Here is a 25,488-nt window from a genome sequence, read left to right as displayed (position 1 = left end):
CCTCGTCGTCCCCTGGCCCTGTGGCGGCCTCGGTGTCGGCCGAGGAGTGGCCTTCACTCCCTCTCGTGCCAGCTCTGGCGTTGTTGACGGCGGCGGCGGCGCGGGTGGCGGAGACAGCCAACGCGCTAGGGTTGCTGCTGCCGGGCGGGGTGCCAGCCTTGGGCCTGCTTTCGCCTGTTGGGCCTGGGCCGGCCTCGGGCTGTCTTGGGGCCCAACCGCCTTCTGGGGTGGATTCCTATGGGGCTGTGGGGGGTCAAGTGGGCGCTGCAGCTGCTGGGCCTGGCTCAGCTGGGCCATGTGCCTCTCGGCCTGTCCAGGATGGAGCCCGTGAGCCCGGGTCGCGTCGCTATATATGGCTGCGCAGGGGCGTGCGCGACCCCTCGCTAGGGTTTCCAGCTCGTCCCAATGAGGTGTGGCGCTTTAGGCAGTTTGCCAGATCTCTCTCCCCCCTTCCTCCTCCACCCCTCACCCGCTCCTTTGTTGCGGTGGCAGCCATGGGAGACAGGCGTGCGGAGAAGAGGCCGATGGATCCTCTGATCCCCGACGAGGAGCGGAGGCGTGAGAAGGCGCTGCGGGAGCAGGCGAAGCGTGGCCAGCGGGCCAGGACGGCGGGGCGTGAAGATGGTGGCGGTGGTTTCGATCAAGGACAAGGTGGTGGATTCGGTCAGGGCTACGGGGTAGCCATGGCCAAAGCTATGGCTCTGGATCTCACGGGCGCGAGGGGGATTGGGGTCCTCCTCCCCCTTGGTGGGGTCAGCAGGAGCGGAAGAAGAAGCGCAAGCATGGGTCGCGGCGGCGCGAGCTGGAGCGCAAGCCTCAGGAGCACCCACTCTGTGGTGGGGGCCATGGGGATCCGTTGGCCAAGAAGCCGCGGGCGTCGGCCGTTCCGCTGGCGGTAGTGCTGCCGGACGCGCCGCGGGGGTCGGCGGCCGCGCCCATCCCGGTCGAAGAAGAGGGGGGCGAATGCTTCAAGTGCGGCAGGACCGGGCATTTCCAGGCCAAGTGCACCTTCCCTCCCCTCTGCGTGATCTGTAAGCAGGAAGGACACACCTCGGCCTTCTGCCCGTCGCGGGGCAAGCATCTTCACCTCCAGATCATGGGCAGTGCTATCCCGGGCGAAGGTTTTTTCTGCTTGGAGTTTGAGGAAGAAGAGGAGGTGGAGGGCAATAATCTCCAGGCTGCCAATGGTGCTATCTTGTCGGCGGAGCCAGGGAGGCTCTCGCTGCGCGTGCTCAAGTAGGAGCTGAAGCACATGGTGGCGGGGGATTGGGACTGGCATATTTCTCAAGTGGGTGATGATGATTATGCAGTTACTTTTCCCTCCGCGGATCTGCTGCACATGGTCAAATCTAGTGGTAAACTGTTTCTCTCCATCAATGACATTACGGTGCGGGTGCGTGATACTATCCAGGAGACCTGCGTGCCCCTCTCCATGCCGAAGGTGTGGCTTTGTCTCCATGGCATCCCTAAGAAGCACCGCCGCGTCGATCGCCTGATGGAAGGACTGAAGATGTTGGGCAGGCCCATTGTGGTGGACGAGCTCTCTCTCTCATTCGGATGGGACCGGTGAGGATGAAGTTTGGCTGCAAAGCCCCGAACAAGATGAATGGCTTCGTGCAAGTATGGTTCAACCATGAGGGCTATGACATCAAGGTGGAGGTGGAAAGACTCCCGAAGCGCACTGGTAAGGGGCCAGTGGCGCCAGGTTCTGACAAGGCTCCTCCCCGCCCTAGCGACAAACACGCGGGCCAGCCTGGTTCGGGGACCGGGGGTGCGGCAGGCCAGCCGCAGGCTGCTCCCGGAGCTCAAGAAGGGACGAGCATCGCCAATGGCAACCTCCAGCAGGATGTGGAGATGGCCTGCCGTGAAGAGGAGAATGAGGACAGCATGCCGGATACGTCGATTGATACAGAGACTTGGGATAAGCTGGGCCTCAAAGCTCTCGCGCTCGATGAGGACAAAGAAGTCGCGGAGCCGGGGCGCTTGCGATTGCGAACACGGCTGGGAGCAGTCCGACACCGTCTCGTGCGCTGATGGGGGCATTTAACCAGGTTGGTCCTAAGGCGTTGGCTGGTGCTGGCTCTATGCTTTCGGGCGCCCCGGCCTCTCCCAGCCTGCTAGGCTCTGACACGGGTGTGGTGCTCAACGAACCATCCATGCAAACCCCGATGTCAATTCATCGCAGCGCGGGGGGATCTAGGCGTGCTCCCAAGAAGACGGCTGGACGCAAGCCTTCGGCCAACCTCGCCATGCTTTCCCTTCCTTCGCCTAATGCGTCGGTGTGCGTGGACCTGCAGGCTGCTCTGGGTTCTACGGGCAAGTCGGCTAAGGCTCGGCGCTCTCGTGCATCCCCAGTGTCCCAGCGCGCTCCTAGTGCCCGGGCCAAGGCACAGCTGGGCGAGCTGTCTTCCATGGAGAGCGCGCAGCTGCGCCTAGCGGAGAAGAACCTCAAAACTTCAGGTAATCCCCCCCCCCTCCTTTAAGATTCTGAATGCCTTTACAGACCCTGAACTTGTCTCGATCCTAGACGATAGCGGTTTTAAAGTAGGTGCGGAGAGCGGTGAGCTAGTTTCGCTGATTCGCGCTCGCGAAGATGCCCAAGCGGCTCTGGCCGAGGCAGCCGCGTTGGCAAAGGCCAGGGAGGCCTTTGCCACGGCTCTGGCAGTGCCTGACCCTGTTGGGTCTGTTGTGGTGTCGGGTGGGGCCGCTGAAACCAGGGAGGTTGAGGCTACCCCCTCGACGAGCCGTGCCCCGGCTAAAAAACGTGTGGCAAAACCGGTGACATCCAGAGGGGTGCGCCTTCGCAATCGAATTATCTGATGTGTTACCTTTTCTGGAACATTCGGGGCTGCGGCCATTCAGGTCGCCAAACCCAACTCAAGAGTACATTGCCCGAGAGCGTATTGACGTCGTTGCGCTTCAAGAAACGATTAAAGCCGATTTTACTTATAGAGATCTGGCAGCCTACGACCCTCTTCATCGTTTTGTATGGGGCTGGGTGCCTTCCTGCGGCCACTCGGGCGGTCTTCTTCTGGGATGTAACAGTGATGTTTGTGATGTTGTAAGCTGGGATGCGGGTATTTTTTTTCATTTCAGTCACGATCAAACACAGGATTTCCTTTGTTTCTTGGGTGAAATCCAAAGTTTGGTTGGGGCCAAACAAGCCGCCAATATCCCCATCGTCCTTGGGGGCGATTTTAACCTTACTCGCTCGGGAGCGGATAAGAACAACCACGATATCGACTGGCCTAGAGTGAACTTGTTAAATAATACTATCGTGGCATGTGCCCTGCGGGAGATTGCTAGGACAGGTGCTAGATTTACGTGGACCAACAAACAACTCTCCTGGTGCGTAGTGTTCTCGATCGTGTCTTTGTGACCTCCGATTGGGAAGTGCTCTTCCCCATGTGTACGTTGGTGGCAGAAACGCGCATTGGGTCGGACCACGTGCCGCTGATTTTGGCCTCGAGGGAGGACCGGATCAAGCGCAGCCCTCGTTTCTACTTTGAAACAGGGTGGTTTGAGGTTGAGGGCTTCGGCCCCTTGCTCATTGCGCGCTGGGAGCGTGCAAGAGCTGCGGTCGGCCGCTCCAGGGGTCCTCTTGACACTTGGATTTCGAGGCCGGTGCCCTCCGTGGTTTCCTCCGTGGGTGGGGTGCAAACCACGGGAGTGACGCGAAGCACGCTAGGGATGCTATTATCGCCGAAATTAAAGCCCTAGACGCTCAAGCTGATACCAGACCCTTCTTGGAAGCGGAATGGGCCAACCGTTACACTCTTGAAAACCAGGTGCTTGCTATCCTTAGGGAGGAGGAATACTGGCGCCGTAGGGGCGGCATCAAGTGGATCACCAAGGACAACGCGAATACGGGATATTTCCACGCCTTTGCCAACGGCCATAAACGGAAGTAAACGGAAGTGCTCGATTTTGAGACTTCAATCCGATCAAGGGCTGTTGGTTAGTCAGGCCGAGATCTCGGCCCACATCTATGGTTTCTTCCTCAACTTGTTGGGAACAGCCGAGGAGAAGCCCTGTAACAACCCCAGTATCATGCTACAATAATATCTTGCCTAATGATGCCATGTCGTCATAATTAAGTTGCTAATCCTCACTCTGTTTCAAACCAAACACAAATTCAAATTTAAAATGCCAATCAAATATTTATTTCTTCAATCAGTAAAACTAAAATGTTCACCTTATCCTATAAATTCCCCTGATCATTGTCATGTTGAAACAACCTCTGTTAAATTCCCGAGATGCCCATGGGAATTAATTTAGTGGTCCAACATCAATTATTTTGGCTTTTTCAATTTCAAAAAAAAAGAGTTAGACAACTCCTTTTGACCCCAAATCTTTTTGTTCCATATCAAGGTTTTGTGTTAGATTTATGTGCCAAGTTTTGTTCAAAACAAAACTCATTTGGTACTAAAAGGAAATGCAAAACAGTGCCTGAGAATTATAGCAGGAAAGGGAAAAGACAAGGACTAAAGCTACTGTGCAATTAGGCCTGCTCAGCGACAGTGCCGGCCCAGCCCGCTCCCAGGTCGCCCCCAACCTCTCCCTCCAGCTGTCCATGACGCCCGAGCCAGGACGTCGTTCCCGCCACACCCTCTCGCCATCGTGTCGCTACAGGGCGCCTGGAGGGGATAAGAAGACCAGCACCGACGCTCTGGACTCCCAAGATCTTTTCTTCCTCTTTCCCACGCTCTGCTCCGTCCACCTCGCACGTGCCCGAGACGTCGTCGCCATCGCCTTCGCCATCATCGTGGCCATCGAGCTTCCGTGCCACCGGAGGATGTCCAGGAGAGCCGCAGCTTCCGCCTTCATCGTCTTCATCGCTGGATCGGAGCCAAGACGCCTGAACGACGACACCCGCGACCGTCTTCCACGCCACGGCCACCGCAACCCTGCCGCTCGATCCGCCGCCGTCTGCCCACACCGAGCCTCCCCCAAGCCCGCTTTGCACATCTGCAGGGGCGTTGTGAGCTCCACTCCTTCTCCCCTTACTCCCTTGCCCATCTCCGCGCTCGTAGTCGTTGACCACGTCATGGCCGTACTCATTGCCGTAGACGAGCTCGCCGCCGTGACCACCGTAGCCCGAGCTCGCGCCCAAGCTCGTAGGAGCCCAACCCCGCTCCCCGCGTCGCTTGACATGCCCCCACATCGCCGTAACCACCAACGCCGAACTTTGGCGTCCGCTCCGCCGCTCGCCGCCATGACGAGAGCTCCGCTCCCCGTGCGTGTGCGCGCTGACCACACCCTGACCTCGCCCCGACCGCCCATGCGCCCGTCTGTCTCCGCTCACCGTTGGCCGCAGCCGCGCTGGCCCGCGCGCCCCTGCTCGTGGGTCGTGGCCGCACCCACGCGACCCGGCCGCCGCTCCCGCCTGTTGCTGCTGTTGCAGATGGCCATGGCCATGTCCATGGCCATGAGCCGTGTGTGGTGTACGCTGTGTGTATGGTGCGTGCAGTGTGTGCGTGGCTCCGGCCTCGCCCGCCTTCGGCCAGCCTCGCCGCGCCTGCGCCACGCCGTTGCGCTGCCCCTGCTTCCCCATTGCCGATGCTGCTCGCTGCCTACTGTCGCTGCTCTGCCTGTACTGCTGCAGCTACAGTAACTGAAAGTTACTGTAGCGCTAGCTAGCTTTTCTAATTCTACGATGGTTAACCCTCTAGATAGCCCTCAAACTCCGGCAAAACAATTGTTAACATGAGTAAAAATAATATGTGAAGGAAGTACACTTGACAAACTTCAATATACCCCACTGGACCAAATCCATTTGATGCGCGGATTAAATCCTATAAAATTCACAAAATGGTAAGTTCTGTTAGCTGGAAAACTGAAAAACAGCTTTATAATAATAGCTACTTTAGAGCTGTTGATGATCAAGCAAATGAACTCTAATATGGAGGAAGGTGTTACTAACATGTAGATCTCAGAAAAATGCTCATAATTGATGTAAGGCACAAGATCATAGGATGTACAGAACAACAGCTATAGCCTCCGAAAAACAGCTAAGTAATGTTCAAAAACCGAGCAGTTCTTAGACTTAGCCAATCTTCAGGAATTTCATAATATTTGTTTAAACTTCGAAAAATCATAGAAAATAAACCGTAACTCGGATGAAAATACTTTGTACATCAAAGTTGCTTAGAACAACGAGACAAATCCGACTACACGGTCCGTTCATCTGTCACATATTCCTAGCATAGCAAACATCGAATTTTCCCCCTCCGGTTCGTCTGTCCGAAAATGCCCAGATGTTATCCCCTTTGCCGGTAACGTGTAGCACCGCGTTAGAACACGTCTAACTCTGCCTATTGTCCTGTTATGTACTTGCTTGCTATGTATTTACTGTTTCTCCCCCCCCCCCTCTTCTCTCCGGTAGACCCCGAGACCGATGTTGCCCCTGCGATCGACTACGTCTCCGACGACCCTTCTTCCGTTTCAGCAGAGCTTCCAGACAAGCAACCCCCCCCCCCTTGAGCATTCCGATATCGCCTATTTCTTTCCCTCTCATGCTTGCATTAGAACTGCTACTGCTTTATGTATAATCCTACTCTGATGCATAGCCTGTTTTTGTTACCTGCTTTCATACCTTACCTGCTTATTCTAAACTGCTTAGTATAGGTTGGTTAGAGATCCATCAGTGACCCCCACCTTGTCCCAGTTGCCCTGCTTTGTGTTCGATGACTCGATCAATGTGATCGACGTCCAGGCCCAGACACCGCACATCACTTTCCCCTTTTGTTGCTCGACTTTGCAGAATTACCATCGAGTGCCGAGGGTGGAACCTCATACATCACTCCTGATGAGATCTCTGTAGTGTAGCTATCCGGTCGTGGTCATCGAGGGTGATTTCCTCCTTAACCACTTCCGATACGGCTCTGTCGTGCAACCCCTCAAGTGTGAACCTCGAGGGTGGATCCTCTTACGTTCACCTTGATGATTACATCGAGTGGAATTCACCGAGGGTGATTCCTCGGGTTTTCCCCTTGGTGTTAGACACACAGTTACTATGGTTACTATAACTTTACACTGAACCATGTTACTAAAGACGGGTCGGCCCTGAGGGGTACCCGCGCGAGCTTAATAGCGAGTGAGGTGGAGTCGGGTTGACCTGGAAGGTGCCCGCGAGATACTTACGAGGCGTGGCCGGGCATTCTTAGCCCTTGCCGCAAGTACTCGAGACGAGGCGACGAGGTCACATCTTTCGTGAGTCTCTGCTCGTGACCGCACTACCAACACACTAACGGTTTGGATATTTGATCCGAGGGGCCTCTGGCCTGATAGCACTAACCATCACATGGGCATTGTATGGGCGTTCTGTGTCGTATGCATCAGCCGAAGCTTAATAGTCGTCAACAACTGAGCGGCGCGCGCCGGGTTGGACTGGTAAGCACCTGCCTTTTTGAAGGAGGTAGCTAGGCCTGCTCACCGGCCGCGTACGCAACGTGCAGGAGTTTCCGGGGAGATGGCCCATGACCCCTGGGGGCATAGGTTTAGTCCGGCGTGCTGACCTCTCTATTAAGCCTAGGTCGGGTTGCGGCGTATTGTTTGGCCGAGGCCGGGCATGACCCAGGAAAGTGTGTCCGGCCGGAGTTAATCGAGCGTGGTGGGTAAGTTGGTGCACCCCTGCAGGGAAGAAAACATCTATCGATAGCCTGTCCTATGGTAACGGACACTTGGAGTTGTATCCCGATCGACACAACTAGAACTACATACTTGAGGTGATAACTGGATAGTATGGCTTTGGGATTGCTTTCTCGCAGGGAGTCAGAGAAAGGATCTCTGGCCGAGGTTGTTAACACTACTACTACTTTACTTTATGCTACTCTTATCTCTTCTGATGCTGCAAGATGCTTGGAGCTGCTTGAAGATGCTAGTCTTCGATAGGCTAGGCTTTCCCTTCTCTTCTGGCATTCTGCAGTCCAGTCCACAGATACAGCCCATTTCATTGATACCGATGCATATGTAGTGTAGATCATTGCTTGCGAGTACTTTGGTTGAGTACTCACGGTTGCTTTGCTCCCCCTTTTCCCCCTTTCTTCTTCTTTCCGGTTGATGCAACCAGATGTCGGAGCCCAGGAGCCGGATGCCACCGTCGATGCCTACTACTACGTGGAGACCGTCGACAACCAGGAGTAGTTATGAGGCTCCCAGGCAGGAGGCCTTGCCTTTTCAATCGTAGATGCTTTTGTGCAGGCCTTCTTAAGGCAAACTTGTTTAACTTATGTATGTACTCAGATATTGTTGCTTCCGCTGACTCGTTTGTATTCAAGCTGATGTATTCGAGCCCTCGAGGCCCCTGGCTTGTAATATAAAGCTTGTATTATTTTAATTTGTGTCTACAGTTGTGTTGTGATATCTTCCCGTGAGTCCTTGATCTTGATCATATACATTTGCGTGTATGATTAGTGTACGATTGAATCGAGGGCGTCACAAGCCCTTACAACTCCGGGCCGACTTCTGGGGAGAAGATGCTCGTGTGTCGCAAGCCGAGAACGACTTCTTGGCCCTATCCTTCTCCACGGAGGAGATCGACGAAGCGGTGGGAGCAATGAAGATTGACACTGCGCCTGGCCCGGATGGCTGGTCGGTCGCGCTCTTTTGCCGTTTCTAGTCTGCGCTTAAAGACCTTTTTTACGAGATTATTAATGGTTTTGCATTAGGTACGGTAGACGTTTCGCGCCTCAACTTTGGTGTCATCAGCCTCATCCCCAAAGTCAAAGGGGCCGACACTATTAAGCAGTACCGTCCCATCACTCTTATTAACGTGCCTTTCAAGATCTGCTCTAAGGCTTATGCGACCAGACTTGCCCCGGTAGCGCAGCGTGTTATCGATCATAGTCAGTCCGGTTTCCTCAAAGGCTGCAACATTCTCGAAGGGCCGGTAGTGTTGCAGGAGATTGTCCACGAGCTTAAACGCACTGGGCAGCCGACCGTGCTTCTTAAGCTCGACTTTGAGAAAGCCTACGACTGCGTGAACTGGGAGTTCACTCGCGAGGTCCTGACTCGAAAGGGATCCAAGCAAGGCTTTGTTCACCGCATCATGCACCTGGTCTCGGGAGGCCAGACTGCTGTGTCGATCAACGGAGAGGTTGGGAACTTCTTTCGCAACAAACGAGGCCTCAGGCAAGGGGACCCCTACTCGCCTCTGATCTTCAACTTTGTTGCGGACGCCCTATCAGCCATGGTTCATAAGGCTAAGGACGCCGGCCACATCCGCGGTGTTGTTTCTCACCTTCTCCCGGGTGGACTCACGCACCTTCAATATGCGGATGACACCTTACTGCTCTTTGAGCCTGACGATCATAGTGTAGCCTCAATCAAACTCATTCTCCTTGCGTTCGAAATCATTTCTGGCCTTAAGATTAATTTCCTTAAGAGCGAGGTGATTGCCATTGGGTTGGACCCTCTCCTCGCTGCCCGTATCGCCAACTTGCTTAATTGCAAGCTAGGGAGCTTTCCAATTAAGTACTTGGGCCTGCCTATCTCGGATAAACACATTTCTATCCTTGAATGGGAACCCCTGTACGGCAAGGTGGCGAACCGGGTTAGCCCTTGGCGCGGCCGGTTCCTCTCCTCGGCAGCCGGGCTGATCCTGACTAACTCCAGCCTCTCTTCCCTCCCTCTGTTCACAATGGGCATGTTCTTGCTGGCTGATGGGGTTCATGCCAAGCTCGATACCCCCCGGTCCAAGTTCTTTTGGGAAGGAACTGGGATCAAAAAGAAGTACCACCTGATCAAATGGGCCGCGCTTTGCCGCCCAAAGAAATTCGGGGGCCTTGGGATCCTTAACTCCAAATTCATGAATGTCGCGCTCCTCACCAAGTGGATTTGGAAACTTTCCCAAAACGAGCAGGGGCTTTGGGCGGACATTCTTCGCGCCAAATACTTTCCTGATGGGAATTTCCTCACTTCCAAAGTTAAGGGCTCACCTTTTTGGAATGGGATCCAGAAAGTTATGCCAGCCTACACGTTAGGAGCCAAGTTCTGCGTCAACAACGGTACCTCAACGCGATTTTGGCTAGACCATTGGTTTGGCACGGAACCCTTATGGCGGAGTCATTTCGCTGCCTACCAATTAGTCACTAACATTGATATACTTGTGGCTGACGCGCTTCGCTTCAATCGCCCGTTGTCTCCTTCAAAAGACCCATCCTCGCTAACGAACGAGCCTGTTGGGATGGGCTTGTTGCTGCTCTGGAGGGAGTGGTCCTCCGCCCTGAGGCCGACTCGGTCTCCTGGGCCCTCTCGCGCTCTGGGAAGTTCTTTGTCCAATCCCTTTACAACAAACTGACCGAGGGACCGACCCTGGACATAGCTAGGGGGCTATGGAAAGCATCTATTCCCCTAAAGATCAAAATTTTCTTATGGCAAATGTTTCGTGACCGCCTGCCCTCCTCTAATAACATCGCTCTTAGGAACGGGCCTTCCGATGGCTCTTGCGTGCTATGCGGACAGCACGAAGATGCCAACCACATCTTTTTTAACTGCTACCTTGCCCGCTTTGCTTGGAGTGCGGTTAGGGAGGCTTTTGATCAGAATTGAAACCCGCTCTCGGCTTCGGACCTTCGTGCTATCCTTGTCGCTCATAGGGGCGGTTTTGGGCGTGTGTTGTGGAGTTGTGTGGGTGCTTTGCTGTGGACCATCTGGACTACACGCAACAAGATGACTATTGAGCACAAATTTCCTTCTCACCCGGCTGACATTATTTTCAAATGCCACTTGTTCCTTCAGACATGGACGCCGTTGGGGAAACGGCGTGATGCGGACCGGATAACCGAGGCTATGGAGCGGATCGTTTGATCCAGATTGGCGCCCGCCACTAGCTTGCCGTTGGTTGCAGTCTTTTGGATTGGCCGTTTGCGCGCTGCAGCTTATTTCCATTTCCTCGCAGGCTTTGGCCGGTAGCATGTAACGTACCTTGGCTGTGGCCACTTTACTTTATGTTGTTCTGTGTTGAACTTGTTGGATTCTGCCTGTTTGTGGGCTTTATTAATTTAAAGCCGGACCCCTCCGGCGTCTTCGTTCTAAAAAAAAAAGCATGGAGATGAAGACGCGCGCACAAGGAACAAGAGTGGAGCTTCAAGTGGGGATGACATGATTTTGAAGCTGCCATAATGACGTATGAAGACTTGGACACAATATACAAGATGTCACTTCATGATTTTCATCCATAGTTTTCTATAGGTGTTGCGCCACCTTATTTTTGGGCCAGTCCCATGTAATTTCGAAATACCATATCATAGGTTGTTTTCGAGTCTGTATTGGTAGGGAAAACGACTTAGAAAGGATTTTAGTCTCACCTTGTCAAGGGTGGATGAAATTCTTTATTGTCTCACTATAAATACAGCCCTTAGGGTATCGTTTAGACTTGGGTTTTGTTTAGTTAAAAGTTAGCCATAGCAACTTTATGTACTTTGTTTGTGTCGAACAACCATGCCAAGACCATACAGAACCCCAACTTTCATCAATAATCATTATCTTTTATTTACAAAATTCAGATTGCAAATCTTAGTTCTTGCTTGTTCTTCGATTGCTTGCCGGGAATAGAGCTTCGTGGTCAGGTTGATCGTGGTCCGACATGGTCAATAACCTCTCGGAGTTGGTTTAGCGATTACTAAGGCGCAACATCATCGCATGTTTGTAGTCGAATCGTCGAAGTTGACTCCACAGAAATCAATAGTTACTATCTCATCGAAACATCAGGACAACTTTGCGCTATCGGCTCCAAAAGGCAAAATGAGGACCTCCAAGGGAAAGTGAGGAAGGTTTGCCAAGTACAAAAGGAGCAACAAGGAGGAGGAGAAGAAGACGGCACCCATTGTTCAAAAGTGAGCAAAAGCTCTCCGCACGGGGTCCTGCACCCCCATGCCCACAGGGTCAAGCCATAAGCTCTTTGGACACCCCATGCCCATGGGACCCGTGTGCAACCCCCCACCCCCCTTCTTGCCCACAAGTCTGCCTACGAGTAAATATCGGAATGTCCTTTGTACCCCTGACTTATGCCTCGTTCCCTAGGACCTATATAATTCGTACCTCCTTCATTTTCTAGAATTTAGCAAAGCATAAACTAGATCTTAAGAGCGCTTTGGTCATCTTAGAAGTTGGAGAAGAACTATCTCTCAAGACATCTATATCTCCTAGGGATTAGGGAATAACCACCCTTGTTACCCTTTATTTCCTTAGTTGTTCTTGGATCTAAGATGCATCTCTCGTATTGACTTCAGATTTGTAGATCTTGTCCTAGGTGTTGTTTCCCCTTTGCTTACCCTTGTTCTTGTGTTGCTTCCTCAAATCCACCTCCAAATCGTGAAGATCAGGCCACCTATGCGGTTTATATCACCAATGTTTAGTCCAGGATTCGGTCCACGTGTGGCCACAGTCCCACAATATGTGTGCAGTTGTAGGGATTAGTCCACCTTTCTTAGGGAGAAAAGTCATACTCAAACATATAAGCTCAGCCATCCAATGGTAGTAACTCTCGACCAATTGTTCTGCGTGAAGCCAGACTAAAACGCAACCCAGTTGCTACCCATATGGGGTTAGGTCGAAGTAGGGAGATCTAAGCAAGTTTAGAACTGGGACTGTTACAACAAACATGCTAGTAGTACTAGACTAAGGACCCTCCCTTTACTAACATCAGAATATGCGAAAACCCAAGTACTAGAAGAAATAAATGTGATCTACCTCGTTGAAGTCTTCCATGTGCAAGATCCGCTCTACAGATATTAGATACAAACGATCTTCATCTATCTCCTCCCCAAATTTGGTTTCCCACCTAGTAGACAGCTTCTGCGTAATTCAGTTCAGCACATTACAAGCCATTAGTCCAACTACACAAGAACTGAACAATCTGCCGTTCATAATGCATTAAGTTTTGAGAGACTAGAACTAACAGAAACATTCCAAATAAACTAAATGCTAACTTTTTCAGGAAGAGTCCAGAATCACGGCCAAGCAGTTCGATTTGCTCGTTCAAATACGCCATAACATTATCATTATTTTCGAGAAAACGCAAGGTTTGCGGCTCAATAGAATAGAGTAACAAATTGCAAGCCTAACACTAGGCCGAAACAACCAACCACTCAAGATAAGAACACAATCGACTGTCGCAAAACATGCGTTACAACTGGATGTCATCCACACAAGCGCACAGAACAGAGACCCCCAACACGAGAAGAGAGCATCTGACTCTGCGAAGAAGGGCAGAATTAGGTCGCTCTTGCATTTGAGGCGACATAGTTGATGACGTCGCAGACCACTGGCCACACACCGCCACGGGTGTCGAGGCCACGGTAACACCATATGCCACTTGTGTTATGAACGCCACACCACCACACATCTGCCAGCAGCCGTCAGTCAAGATCCATCGAGTGCCCCTATGTGACCAAGATGCCATGACATGGGATTCTCCGCAATCTGCTAGCCATGCCATCCATGGTATTCGTGCGGGTGTGATGCAGGCAGACCTACGAGCACGTTCGTCAACCTAGGGTCAGACAACCAAAAACAACACCTCAAGGGAGGGAGCGACATCGGCGATGCTGTCGGCATCCAATCCAACAAGCCATATCTAGGTTTTCACCCAGGATTAGACCACAAGGGACGGAGGTGGACTTGGGCTACTCAACGACTACGCCAAGGAGGAAACGACGCCCAAAGGCGTCGACATTGGCACAGACAAAGGTCATGCATGGCTTTTCTCGGAGCACCATGGCCACAACTCATGCATCAACAACAACCCTGCCAAGTCACAACAGCAAGATCCAATCTCTACCTACAATCACGCTCGCTAGATAACATGTATGGCCGCCACCCCGCCAACAGAGGCCAACACACGCCACGCATCAAAGATGAGCACGGACCAGCCACGACGCCATCCCTAGGAGCCAACCTGTGGCTAGAGGGCCCTTGCACTAGCCATCCCAGATCCACAACAAGGATGCCCAGATATGTGGTATGATGCTTGCACACACAACAACACCCACGGCCGTGCCAAGTAAAAATCAACGAAGACTACGAGGGAAGAGGACTAGCTGCGTGAATACGGGCGCAACGGGCAAGGTAATAAGGCACGCATCGCCGAACACTCGCGACACGCTGCCAATCACCATGTCAGAGCACCAACGAAGCCCGCCTCCAGTCGAGCACCGAGACGACGCAGCTACCTAAGGCAGTTACCATGCCAGGAGCATCTCCAACATCGCCTACCCACGCCGATCTCTCACCGGTCGTGGACCGAACCACTGTTCTTCTTGTCCTGACAGCCGTAAGAAACCTCCTCAAACCAACTAAGCTAAATATTGGCTGACTACTCACCGTCGTCGATTTCCGCTCAGTCGGCAAGGGGCCTTTGCAGCCACCATGCTCCCCTGGATCTGCCGACCACTACTAGCCAACCAGGAAAAAGGTTGCTCCTTTGCATCCATCATGCTTCCCAAGGCGAGGAGGGACATGAGAGAGGGGGAAGGAAGGAGGCAGCGGGGGCCCCGAGACTCGTGTCGGTTAGCCGGTCGACCTGATGTTGCCATCGGTAGACACGACCGCCAAAGCAAGGCCCGCCGCTCACCCTAGCCACCACAAGTGACGCCGCGCGGCAAGCCACGCGGCTGCCCCCGGCGACGAGTCCACGCCTCCCGCCCTTCGATCTGGGGTGGAGAGAGGCGGAGGCAGCGGCGTGGTGATTTTGGGGTTACATCCAAGGCGGGGAGAGGTGAACTAGGGGCGTTTGACTAGGGGGCGTGCAGCCACAACCAACAACATTCACCGACGCAGGAAGTCCATCGGCAACTGCAACGAGCTAAGAAACGCCCCGCGGCCGCCGTCATCAGTGCGGGCTTTGCCCGGCGGCCTCCTCCAGCAACAATGAGGGGGAAAGAGGGGCGGGGGATGCCGGCGGCGGGTAGGCTTTGGGGCGTCGCACGTGTCACCCAAAGGAAGAGGAAGAGGAGGCCCAAAGGAAGAGGAAGAGGAGGCCCGAGATGCAACCACGCCATAACATTATTGTGCCCAACATAGTATGTAAGCCCATACTTCTAGAGCAGAAAACTCCTTATGTAATCAACTGATAGTTCACAAGTGCAATGCGAAAATCTCCTTGGCAAGATGCGATAAAATAATTTTCTTACCTTCAGCTCATATTTATCACTAGGTTTAGTCAAGGCACCAAGAAAAGTACATTGTGGTGTCCTGGCTCCACTTTGCCGAAACTGCAGCACCAAAAGTAGAAGAAAAAACGGTGAGTATAATATGAAGATGATACATACTTTAGATGTCAAAGTTAGACTATGGGCCCGATATGATTTCGTAACAAACTTACGAACCACAATGAAGCAAAACAAAAAAGTGCTTATCGTGAAATGCAGCAATAAAATCGAAAGCAGTAAAGTAGTTGGGAATTTGGCCATTGGTTCAACAACAATACATAAATCAAGAGATCACTTCACATTCCAAAAGAATGAGATCTGAGGAACAAATTCACCACAGCTACACGGCTACCAATAGCAGACCAAAAGTGATAAGTAGAATGAATCAAATATCACTGGACACCCTACAATGTGGGAACATTCTCAAAATGACAAGAATCTAACACATCAAAGTCCAAACTGACACGGGAAATTCATAGGGTCAAAGTTTCAACTGCAAAACATCTCTTAGTTATATCCAACACCAGATGACAGAACAAATATACTTCAATATAAGGGAACGAAAAAAAAAACATCAAGACAAACCTCTGGAAGGATCATAATTCTTGTTTTTCAGTCACAGTGCAATTAACAGCGACAAAAACCGATTATATTCATCAGAGAAATTCTACAACAACAACAACAACAACAACAACAAAACATATAATCTTCGATCAAGTGTTGTCTTTCCAAAAAAGAAATAGTTATGTAGTTCTGATTAAGGGCACACAACTGCGTCTCCGAACTCTAGCTCGATATTCATCGCAAAATGAGCACCATGGACACTAGGAGCCTCCGAAAACAACATGACTTCGGTGTACTACTAGTGGGGAAATTATATCTTAACCCACATTTTATTCCCACGGGCCTTTGGTGGTCTTAATTGGCGCATAGCACGGTGGCGTCTTCGACTATGATGAAGTCGAACTGCCGCATTCCCTCACCTCAACGTGAAAACTTGCCCGCGCATCAGGCACGGTCACTCCCGCTGCGGCTAGGCAGAGCACGGGCGCGCCAGCGGCGTCGGCGACAAAACGAGCGCCGACACCGAGCGGCCAACCGTCGGCGCCCACGACGGACAGCGTCCCGGAAGGCGCGAGCTCAACCACCGTCCGCGCCACCTCGGCTGCCGACGGCTGGGTCCGCTGTGCCGACACCGACGATGCGGGGGACGATACCGCCGCGGCCTCTGCGACCACCCGGACTCCACGCCTCGCCGTTGAGACTGCGAGCGACGAAGCAGACGGCTTATTGAAGACGAGGGCGCCGCGGGAGGGGAGCGGCGAAGAGAGGAGGGAAGGAGATGTCAACGACATGGCGGAATTGGAGAACGTTTGGGTAGAGATTTCGTGGGGATATTGTAGGGGGTGAGATGGTAGAATAGGTCTCCAAACATTCTTTCCCAACGAAATTACGAGCGTTTTCCTTTTTGGGCGACGCTACGCGTCCCTTGACGGAAAGCGCTAAAATATCAACCACCTCTCATCCCATCCGATAAACACTGAATTAGGGCTCCTTTGATTTAAAGGAATTGCATAGGATTTTTAAAGAATTTAAACCCTTAAAATTTTTTTCTGTGATACTTGTTTGATTCGTAGAATTGGCATCTTTAGGAATTTTTCCATATGATCCATTTGTACTACATTTTGAAGGAAAATTTCCATCCACTTAAACCTCTTTGTAGAATTCCTTTGTTTTTTTATGCTATCAAACATTCTTTCAAATCCTGTAGAATACTATGGAACATGTCACCCTATTCATGCATTTTTTCTATTCCTTCATTTTGACAATCCTATGAATCAAAGAGGCCCTTAGTCATCAGATCTCCCCCAATCATGCGCGTCCCGAATTGCAACAAGCCGGTTGTTGCGCTTCTTCCTCCGATAGTGTGAAGCAAACGGTCCGTTTTGTTTTTCTAATTTTCTGTAACAATATTCTGGTTGTAAAATCTTCTCTTCTCTAAATTCCTGCAACAAGACCTTTGTTGCGAAACCTCCTTTTCTTTAATTTCCTGCAACAAGTTTGTTGTTGTAAAACTTTTTCTTCTTTGATTTTCTGTAACAAGACCCTCTTGTTGCGAAACCTATTCTTCTCTAATTTCTTGTAAGACGGGCTTTGTTATGAACCTCCTCTTCCCTAATTTCTTGCAACAAGTCAGCTTTTGCAAAACCTCTTCTCTAATTTTTTGCAACCAGACCCTTGTTGCAAAAATTGCAAACATACCTCCCGCCGTATCTAATTTTCTGTAACAAGATCCTTGTTGCAAAAATTGCAACAACAAAAATTGCAATAATATCTCCTGTCGCGTCGCGCATTGGTACGGTCGTCGTTCGCTGTCGTCGTTCCGCAACAACACCGTTGTTGCAGAAACTTGTTCCAAAGGTAGTACATGGCATGGCAGTGAACATAACACCGTATCTATTTTTTTACGTACAAAAAAGGTACTAGTAGCCAGTACTAACTACTAGTACATGGCATGGCAGTGTGTCTCCATTCTAAGAAATTATAAACAAATCAGTAGCATACGACAGTGGGCGTATGTGTAGCCTGAGAAAGAAAGAGCAGACAAAACGAGCAACGTGTTGGTTGGTTTCGCGGCGGCGGGTGAGCTCAGGAAAAAATAAGGACGTTGCAGTGGGCTCCCGCCTAGACACGTGGTTGGCAGGGGAGGCGGCTGATGCCTGCGCGTTATTAGTCGGCGGAAAGCGAGCGTTTTCCTTTTTTATTACTTCCTCCATAAACAAATCTATTCCCTCCGTCCGGAAATACTTGTTAGAGAAATGCATAAAAATGAATGTATCTAGTCTAGAACTAAAATATACCTAGATACATCCATTCCTCCGACGAGTATTTCCGGACGGTAGGGCTGCAAGAAAAGCTCGAGACTCATGAGCCGCTCGAGATCGACTCGTTTTTTTGGCTTGATTCGAGATCGACTCGAAAAGAAACGAGCTGAGTTTGAACACTTTATGTAGCTCGACCGAGAAATGAGCCGATCTTGAGCCAATATTAGCTCGCTCGATTTTAGCTCGATAACTCAACATGATATTATTATGTTAAATGATAATGCCACATATTAAATGAAAATAAGATAATTTGTTACCATATATGATGTTCATGAATTTTCTTCATTTTATTTACTAGCAAACATGTAAGCTTATTTAAGTGTAGCTGAGATTTAGGCCTAATTATGATACGTGATCGACTATGTGTTAAATATCCTATTGTCTTTGGAAAAAGTTCCCAACATATGCACCTTCATTTTCTTGTTTTTTGTCCATGAAGATCACCATTTATTGCTAGTTGGCCCAAAATACCAAGATGAGCCCTCCCTAGAATGACGAGATAGTCATAAATTTATAATTTTCACCATCTCATTTAGCTCGAAGCTAGCTCGAGATCGACTCAAGATCGTTACAAGCTGAGCATGAGTCATGTTTTACAGCTCGATCATGAGCTCACTCAGTTTGTGCTCGCTTGAATTTTAATATGAGTTGAGCTGAGTGAACACGAACTCGCTCGAACTCAACTCGTTTGCAGCCCTACCGGACGGAGGGAGTATAATACCTAAACAATTCATCCCCACTAATATATTTCTCTTGACATGCAACTTATCCACATCAGCAATAATCATGTAGCCATCCACCTCAGCTAATCTGCCACTTCATCAATTTTTTCTTTTATTTTTTCTGTCCTCTCAGCCATCGCACGTTTTTCCCCGAGAGATTTCCCATCACACCTATCCTCTTCCCCACGCCCGTGACCTCTTTCTTAACGCAGCGCCTCCTCTGCTTCCGAATCGCAACCTCATGGCTTCTCCCCCACTTCATCTTCTCCAAATTATTTATTAAATCGTGGCAGTGGAAGGGATGCATCTCTTTATTTAGCGATCAATTGATCACATCAGAGCTATGAGGCGGAGAGGTCAAGGTGCAGACTGGTGCCGAGGTGGAGCGCCGGCTAGGAGCAGCGACCTCCTCCTCAGTGGTCATGTTTGATCTGTTGGCGTCGCTGCTCGTAGCCATGGATTCCTCCTCCCACCGGTGACAGCATCAGGCCACACCCCGCCGCAGACTGCACCTTCCTCGATCCGGGTACATTGGTGAGAGAGCCCAGCGGGTGTGTTCCCCACCATATCCCGCCTTACGTGGCGAAAACAGAGCGGAATTGTCCTGTCCAATAATCTTAGCAGACAACCATGCCGACCCCCGCGATCGCTGGAAGCACGACAAGGAGAGGGATGACTCCTGCCATCATCAAATTCTGAAGTGAGGAGTTGTGCCAGCCCCTTTTGCAACCGAGCTTAGCTGGCCTCGCTCCCTTCCCGAGCTTCCAAATTTCGCTTCAATGCAGCCCAAAGAAAAGGTGAGAAATATATGAGATTTTGTTCTGCTGCATCATTGGAAATTTTCATCCAAAATCTGCTGGGTGTCGTAGAATAGAATTGTGAGCATCCAGCATTTGATAAGGTGAGAATACTGTACTGTGTTTTTCTGAAGATGTTGTGTTCAGAACTTTTGCCATGGTATTTTGTACAAAGTCCTCATTGTTGTAGTTCAATTAGAAACAAGCAACTAATTGTGTTTGCTTAATTCTTGGTTAATCACAACAATAACCTACAAAAGCAAATAATTTTATTACCATGGTTTTGACGTCTTATCAGCTGATTGCTGTTTTAGAGGATGATGACAGGGAGACACCGGTGATAGCAAAATAATTCTTAGGATAATATAGCGGAAGGACCAAAGAATCAAGTACAGTACAAAGGTAATGTTGTATACTTCATGCTCTTATGGAGAAAACACGTTGACTGATTGATTCATCTATTCATCAAGCCGTCATAGTTTCATTCAGTTTGATATGCACACTTACAGTTCGGGATATAGCGATTTTGTACTAGAGATATTGATCAACAAGAATTCGTGTTATCTATAGCAATTGCAGTGTTCATGTATCACATAATATAAATCGAGTCGGAGCTGCTGGAATTCTACATTTTAATAGAATATTTCATATTTCTTTTGGTTTTCTTCTTCCTATTAGGCAAAATTAGCATATGCATGTATGGCCTTATATTAGCTACCTTACCACAATTTATTGCACCTTTCTTTGGTAGAAATCCATGACGGTCGATTCATGGCACATATGAACATCCATGTACTTCAAACAATTGGGTTATCATGTATATCCTTGTTTTCCACCATGGATGGTTAAACACTGAGAAGTTATATTGTGACATATAATAATGTAAGGATTTTCTGTAACCTGAAGCCCTCTTACTGGATTAGCTTCGAGAGGTATGCTGTTATCAACTTTGAAGCCCTTTTAATTACAGAACGGTATATACTTTTGTTAAGCATGTTTTCCGTTCACTTGCATTTCATAAAATATTTATTAACTTGACTTGACATATATGTTCTTTTAGGAGGGAGGAAGGTTTAGATGTTCTGTATTGAGAATGTTAGTTGCATCTACATGGCTGTAGTGTATTAGTATCTCAGTTCACTGTCTTCTAATAATGATGGTTGCAAATTATTAGCAATCTCAAGTGCCAATAGTAGCAGTCATTCATGGGTGCCATTCAGCTGGTAAGACGATATTGCTTTTACTCTGATGGTGTCAAAGTCACTATATGCAAAGATTTGTAGGTAATTGTGTGCTGAAAGTTTCTCTATAATTTGCTTGCATTCTTCTACGGTGTCACTTAATGTTGTAACCTGAAAGTGCACATAATTTATCGCTTCATGTTGTGTTTGTTTTTCATCTTGCATTCTGTTTGTCCTTCGCAAGTTAAGTTTTCATGCTTATTCCACTAAGGGCTATAGTTTCTCTTCTGTTATTCATGTTATCAAGATATTGGCTAATTTGAGTCTAAGCAGAAAGAAGCTGGCTGGCCAAGTTCATTCTTGATTAAAATGTTATACTATTGAGCCAAAACATGATAGGTATTTAGGGGCAGTGATTTTATGTTCGGATTTCGTTCACATGTATTTCAGGAGGGAAATTGCGCAACAAGAAATCCTTCTGTTTGATCATTAACTGTTCCACCACTATTACTGAGCTTCGTAAAGAGTCAAAATTGCCGATAGTTCAAGAGTTGTATTTTAGTTTTGATTGCACAGAAAGTAACCTACTCAATATTGCCAAAATTATCACATTCATACTTTGATGCAATATCTAAAAATTATCAGTCAAACATCCCGCAACAATATCCCGCAGCAACGCGCGGGGTATCATCTAGTATAAGAACGTTTCAACGCTCTTATATTTGTTTATAGTGGTAGTTATGACGCCCTCGATTCAATCGTACACTAATCATACACGCAAATGTGTACGATCAAGATCAAGGACACACGGGAAGATATCACAACACAACTCTGGACACAAATTTAAAATAATACAAGCTTTATATTACAAGCTAGGGGCCTCGAGGGCTCGAATACATAAGTTCGAATACACAAGAGTCAGCGGAAGCAACAATATCTGAATACATACATAAGTTAAACAAGTTTACCTTAAGAAGGCTAGCACAAAAGCAACAACGATCGAAAAGGCAAGGCCTCCTGCCTGGGAGCCTCCTAACTACTCCAAGTCGTCAGCGGCTGTCACGTTGTAGTAGGCACTCTCGGGGTAGTGGTAATCATCAGTGGTGTCGTCTGGCTTCTGGGATCCATCATCTGGTCGCAACAATCGGGTATGGGGGAAAAGAGGTAGCAAAGCAGCCGTGAGTACTCATCCAAAGTAATCATCCAAAGTATTCGCAAGACTTACATCAGATCTAAACTAAGTATGCATCTGTATCAAGGAAAATGGGCTGTATCTGTGGACTAAACTGCAGAATGCCAGAAGAGAAGGGGAAAGCCTAGTCTATCGAAGACTAGCATCTTTAAGCATCTTGCAGCATATAGAAGAGTACAGATCGACATAATGCAAAGTAGTAATAGAGTTATCAACCTCGGCCTAAGATCCTTTCTCGACTCCCTGCGAGAAAGCAATCCCAGAGCCGTACTATCCATTTCTCACTCACAATTCATTTCTCATCGCAAGTATCTAGTTCTAGTTGTATCGATCGGGATACAACTCCAAGTGTCCGTTACCATAGGACAGGCTATCGATAGATATTTTCTTCCCTGCAGGGGTGCACCAACTTACCCATCACGCTCGATTAACTCCGGTCGGACACACTTTCCTGGGTCATGCCCGGCCTCGGCCAAACAATACGCCGCAACCCGACCTAGGCTTAATAGAGAGGCCAGCACGCCGGACTAAACCTATGCCCCCAGGGGTCATGGGTCATCTCCCCGCGGGAACTCCTGCATGTTGCGTACGCGGCTGGTGAGCAGACCTAGCTACCTCCTTAAACAAGGCAGGAGCTTACGCAGTCCAACCCGGTGCGCGTCGCTCAGTCGCTGATGCCTATTAAACTTCGGCTGATGTATACAACGCAGAACGCCCATACAATGCCCACGTGATGGTTAGTGCTATCAGGCCAGAGGCCTCTCGATCAAATATCCAAATCATAGTGGATTAGGAGCACGCGGTAACGAGCAGAGACTCACGATCGATGTGACCCCGTCGCCCCGTCTCGAGTACTTGTGGAGAGGGCTAAGAATGCCCGGCCACGCCTCGTAAGTATCTCACGGGCACCTTCGAGGTCAATCCGACTCCACATCACTCGCTATTAAGCTCGCGCGGGTACCCCTCAGGGCCGACCCGTCTTTAGTAACATGGCTCAGTGCAAAGTCATAGTAACCATAGTAACTGTGTGTCTAACACCAAGGGGAAAACCCGAGGAATCACCCCCGGTGAATCCCACTCGATGTTATCATCAAGGTGAACGTAAGAGGATCCACCCTCGAGGTTCTCATTTGATGGGTTGCACGACAGAGCCGTAACGGAAGTGGTTAAGGAGGAAATCACCCTTGATGACCTCGACCGTATAGCTACACTATAGAGATCTCATCAGGAGTGATGTAAGAGCTTCCACCCTCGGCACTCGATGGTAACTCTGTAGAGTCATACAACTAGGGGGGTGATGTGCAGTGTCGGAGCCTGGACATCGATCACGTGATCGAGTCATCGAACATAAAGCGGGGCAACTGGACAAGGTGGGGGTCACTGATGGATCACTAACCAACCTATACTAAGTAGTTTAGGATAAGCATGTAAGGTATGAAAGCAGGTAACAAAAACAGGCTATGCATCAGAGTAGGATCATACAGAAAGCAGTAGCAGTTCTAATGCAAGCATGAGAGGGAAAGAAATGGGCGATATCGGAATGCTCAAGGGGGGTTGCTTGCCTGGTTGCTCTGGCAAGGAGGGGTCATCGTCGACGTAGTCGATCACAGGGGCAACATCGGTCTCGGGGTCTACCAGAGAGATGAGGGGGAAGAAACAGTAAATACAGAGCAAACAATGCATCACAAGGCATAACATGACGATAGGCAGAGCTAGGGTTGTCCTAACGTAGTACTACACGTTGTAGACGGAGGGGATAAACATCCGAGGATGAATCCCCGGCGTTAGACGAATTCCGGACAGATGAAAGAGAGGGGACGGTTCCATGTTCAGCATGCTAGGGGCATGTGACAGGTGAATGGACCGCGCATTCGGATTCGTGGGATTTTTCTGAGCAACTTTCATATAGAAAACATTTCCATCGGGGTTATGAATTTTTTTCTATGATTTTCTAAAGACTTAAACAATATTCTGGAATTATTAAATTAACAGAAAAGAGAATATGATGTCAGCATGACATCGGAGTGATGTCAGTAGGTCAACTGGTCGGTTGACCAGTCAAACCAAACAGGTGGGTCCAGTGGGACCCACATGTCATTGTCAGGGGCACTAACATGGGGGTTTAGACTAACTAAATGGGTTAATTAGTGGGTGGGGCCCAGCAGTCAGTGACTATTTAGTTAACTAACTTAATTAATGAAATAATTAACATTTTAATTATTTACAAAAAGTTTTAAACGACGCGGGCCCGCGTTGTCAGTGGTAGTAGCTGCCACATCAGCGCAGTTGACTTCAGTCAACATGGCAGATTGGGGCCCCAGGCCCACAGGCAGTGACCCAGGGGCGGGCCCCGGTGTGCCAGCTCAGAGGAGCCGCCGGAGTAGCTCCGGCGAGCTCGCGCGCAGCGGCCGAACACCGGCGAGCGTCGGGATTCGCCTACGGGGCACCATATCGAGCGTCGTATCTTGCGTTCGAAAGAGGAGAGTGCCCCATGACTATCTACGGCGTCGGAATGCGCGGGGGGTGGCCGGAAATGACGGCGGCGATCACATCGGCGGACGGCCGGAGTCGGGCGTGAGAGGAAACGGCGACACAGCACGCTAGCGAGTGAACTGAGAGGCCAGGGCGAGACGGTCCGTGAGGCGGCGAATGCAACGGGCGCTGGCCCGTGACCATTTGGTCATCGGAGGCACGGCGACGACGAGCGCAGGCGGCGACGACGTTTCGGGTGTGCATGGAAACAACGACTCCGGGCACGGAGAGCAGCGGCAAGTGGCGCGTTCGAATCCTACGGCTACGGCGAGCACGACTGCGAGCTCAGCCGAGCTCGACAGCGTCCGTGGTGATAGCAGCATCAACGACGACGAAGCTCCGTTTGGGCAAACATGGTGCGGCGGCTACGGGCGGCGACAGGCAGCGTAAGAGAGGACGAGAAGGAAGGCATGGATCACCGAGCGGTCACGAAAGACCCTTGGTGGTTTAGGAGCAGCAGAGTTGACGGCGCTCGTCGGAGACGCGCTGGGGATCCGAGGAAGAAGATGAGGCCGGGGCAGCGTCCGCAGGCACGCCGGCATCCTGCGGCTCGCCAGGGAGGCGTAGTCGAAGGAGGTGGAGCGAGCGAACACATCGGATAGGTGCGGAGGTCGCGAGTTCTACGGCGGCGAGGCCATGGCGACGCTCGGATGCGGTGGGGAACGAGGGGGAGTGCAAGGAGGGGTCTGGTGGGAGAGGGAGAGGCGGAGCGGGCGGACAGTGGAGAGCGGGGGGGGGGGGGGGGGGGGGGGGGGGGGGGGGGGGGGGGGGGGGGGGGGGGGGGGGGGGGGGGGGCGAGAGGACCGAGGCGGCGGGGATCCTTATCCCCTCGGGGCGGCGCCGGCGAGCTGGTTGGACGGGGACGGCCCGGGCGGGTGCCCGATCGGCTGTACAGGAGAGGGAGGTGACCGGGAGGGGGGATGGGTTAGCTGGGCCGGATGGGCCGGTCTAGTTGGGCTAAGGCCCAGGGGAATTAGTGGGGGAGGGGGCCTTTCTCCTTCCTCTCCCTTTTCTCCTTTTCTTTTTC

General features: G+C 50.4%; 2 protein-coding genes and 1 long non-coding RNA gene across 5 annotated transcripts in view; 1 reads left to right on the top strand and 2 right to left on the bottom strand.

Moving 5' to 3' along the window:
* LOC125525873 (glutamyl-tRNA reductase-binding protein, chloroplastic) overlaps window positions 1-16,578 on the bottom strand; it is a 36,650-nt gene extending 20,072 nt beyond the window's left edge. The window contains exons 1-4 of one of the 3 annotated variants that reach the window (XM_048690878.1): window positions 16,136-16,578; window positions 15,135-15,215; window positions 12,694-12,798; window positions 5,748-5,795 (exon numbers count right to left, since the gene is read on the bottom strand). In XM_048690878.1, coding sequence (XP_048546835.1) covers window positions 5,748-5,795; window positions 12,694-12,798; window positions 15,135-15,215; window positions 16,136-16,507 — 606 coding nt within the window. In that variant the 5' untranslated portion in view covers window positions 16,508-16,578. The remainder of the gene's footprint in view (window positions 1-5,747; window positions 5,796-12,693; window positions 12,799-15,134; window positions 15,216-16,135) is intronic. The other 2 variants (XM_048690879.1, XM_048690880.1) reach the window with 2 other exon arrangements.
* Window positions 1,084-2,043, bottom strand: LOC125525874. The gene is given in 1 exon segment (XM_048690881.1): window positions 1,084-2,043. A coding segment is annotated over 1 exon segment (960 nt).
* A 2,324-nt stretch (window positions 16,579-18,902) lies between the features above and the next one.
* On the top strand, window positions 18,903-21,230 carry LOC125523068. Its single transcript, XR_007290092.1, has 2 exons — window positions 18,903-19,958; window positions 20,308-21,230. It is a non-coding gene; the product is annotated as an uncharacterized LOC125523068 (long non-coding RNA).
* The last annotated feature ends 4,258 nt before the right edge of the window (window positions 21,231-25,488 follow it).

This window comes from Triticum urartu, chromosome 7 (assembly GCF_003073215.2).
Source record: "Triticum urartu cultivar G1812 chromosome 7, Tu2.1, whole genome shotgun sequence".
Classification (NCBI taxonomy): domain Eukaryota; kingdom Viridiplantae; phylum Streptophyta; class Magnoliopsida; order Poales; family Poaceae; genus Triticum; species Triticum urartu.
The sequence above is the reverse complement of the archived record's forward strand: the minus strand, read 5'-3'. Positions and strand labels throughout refer to the sequence as shown.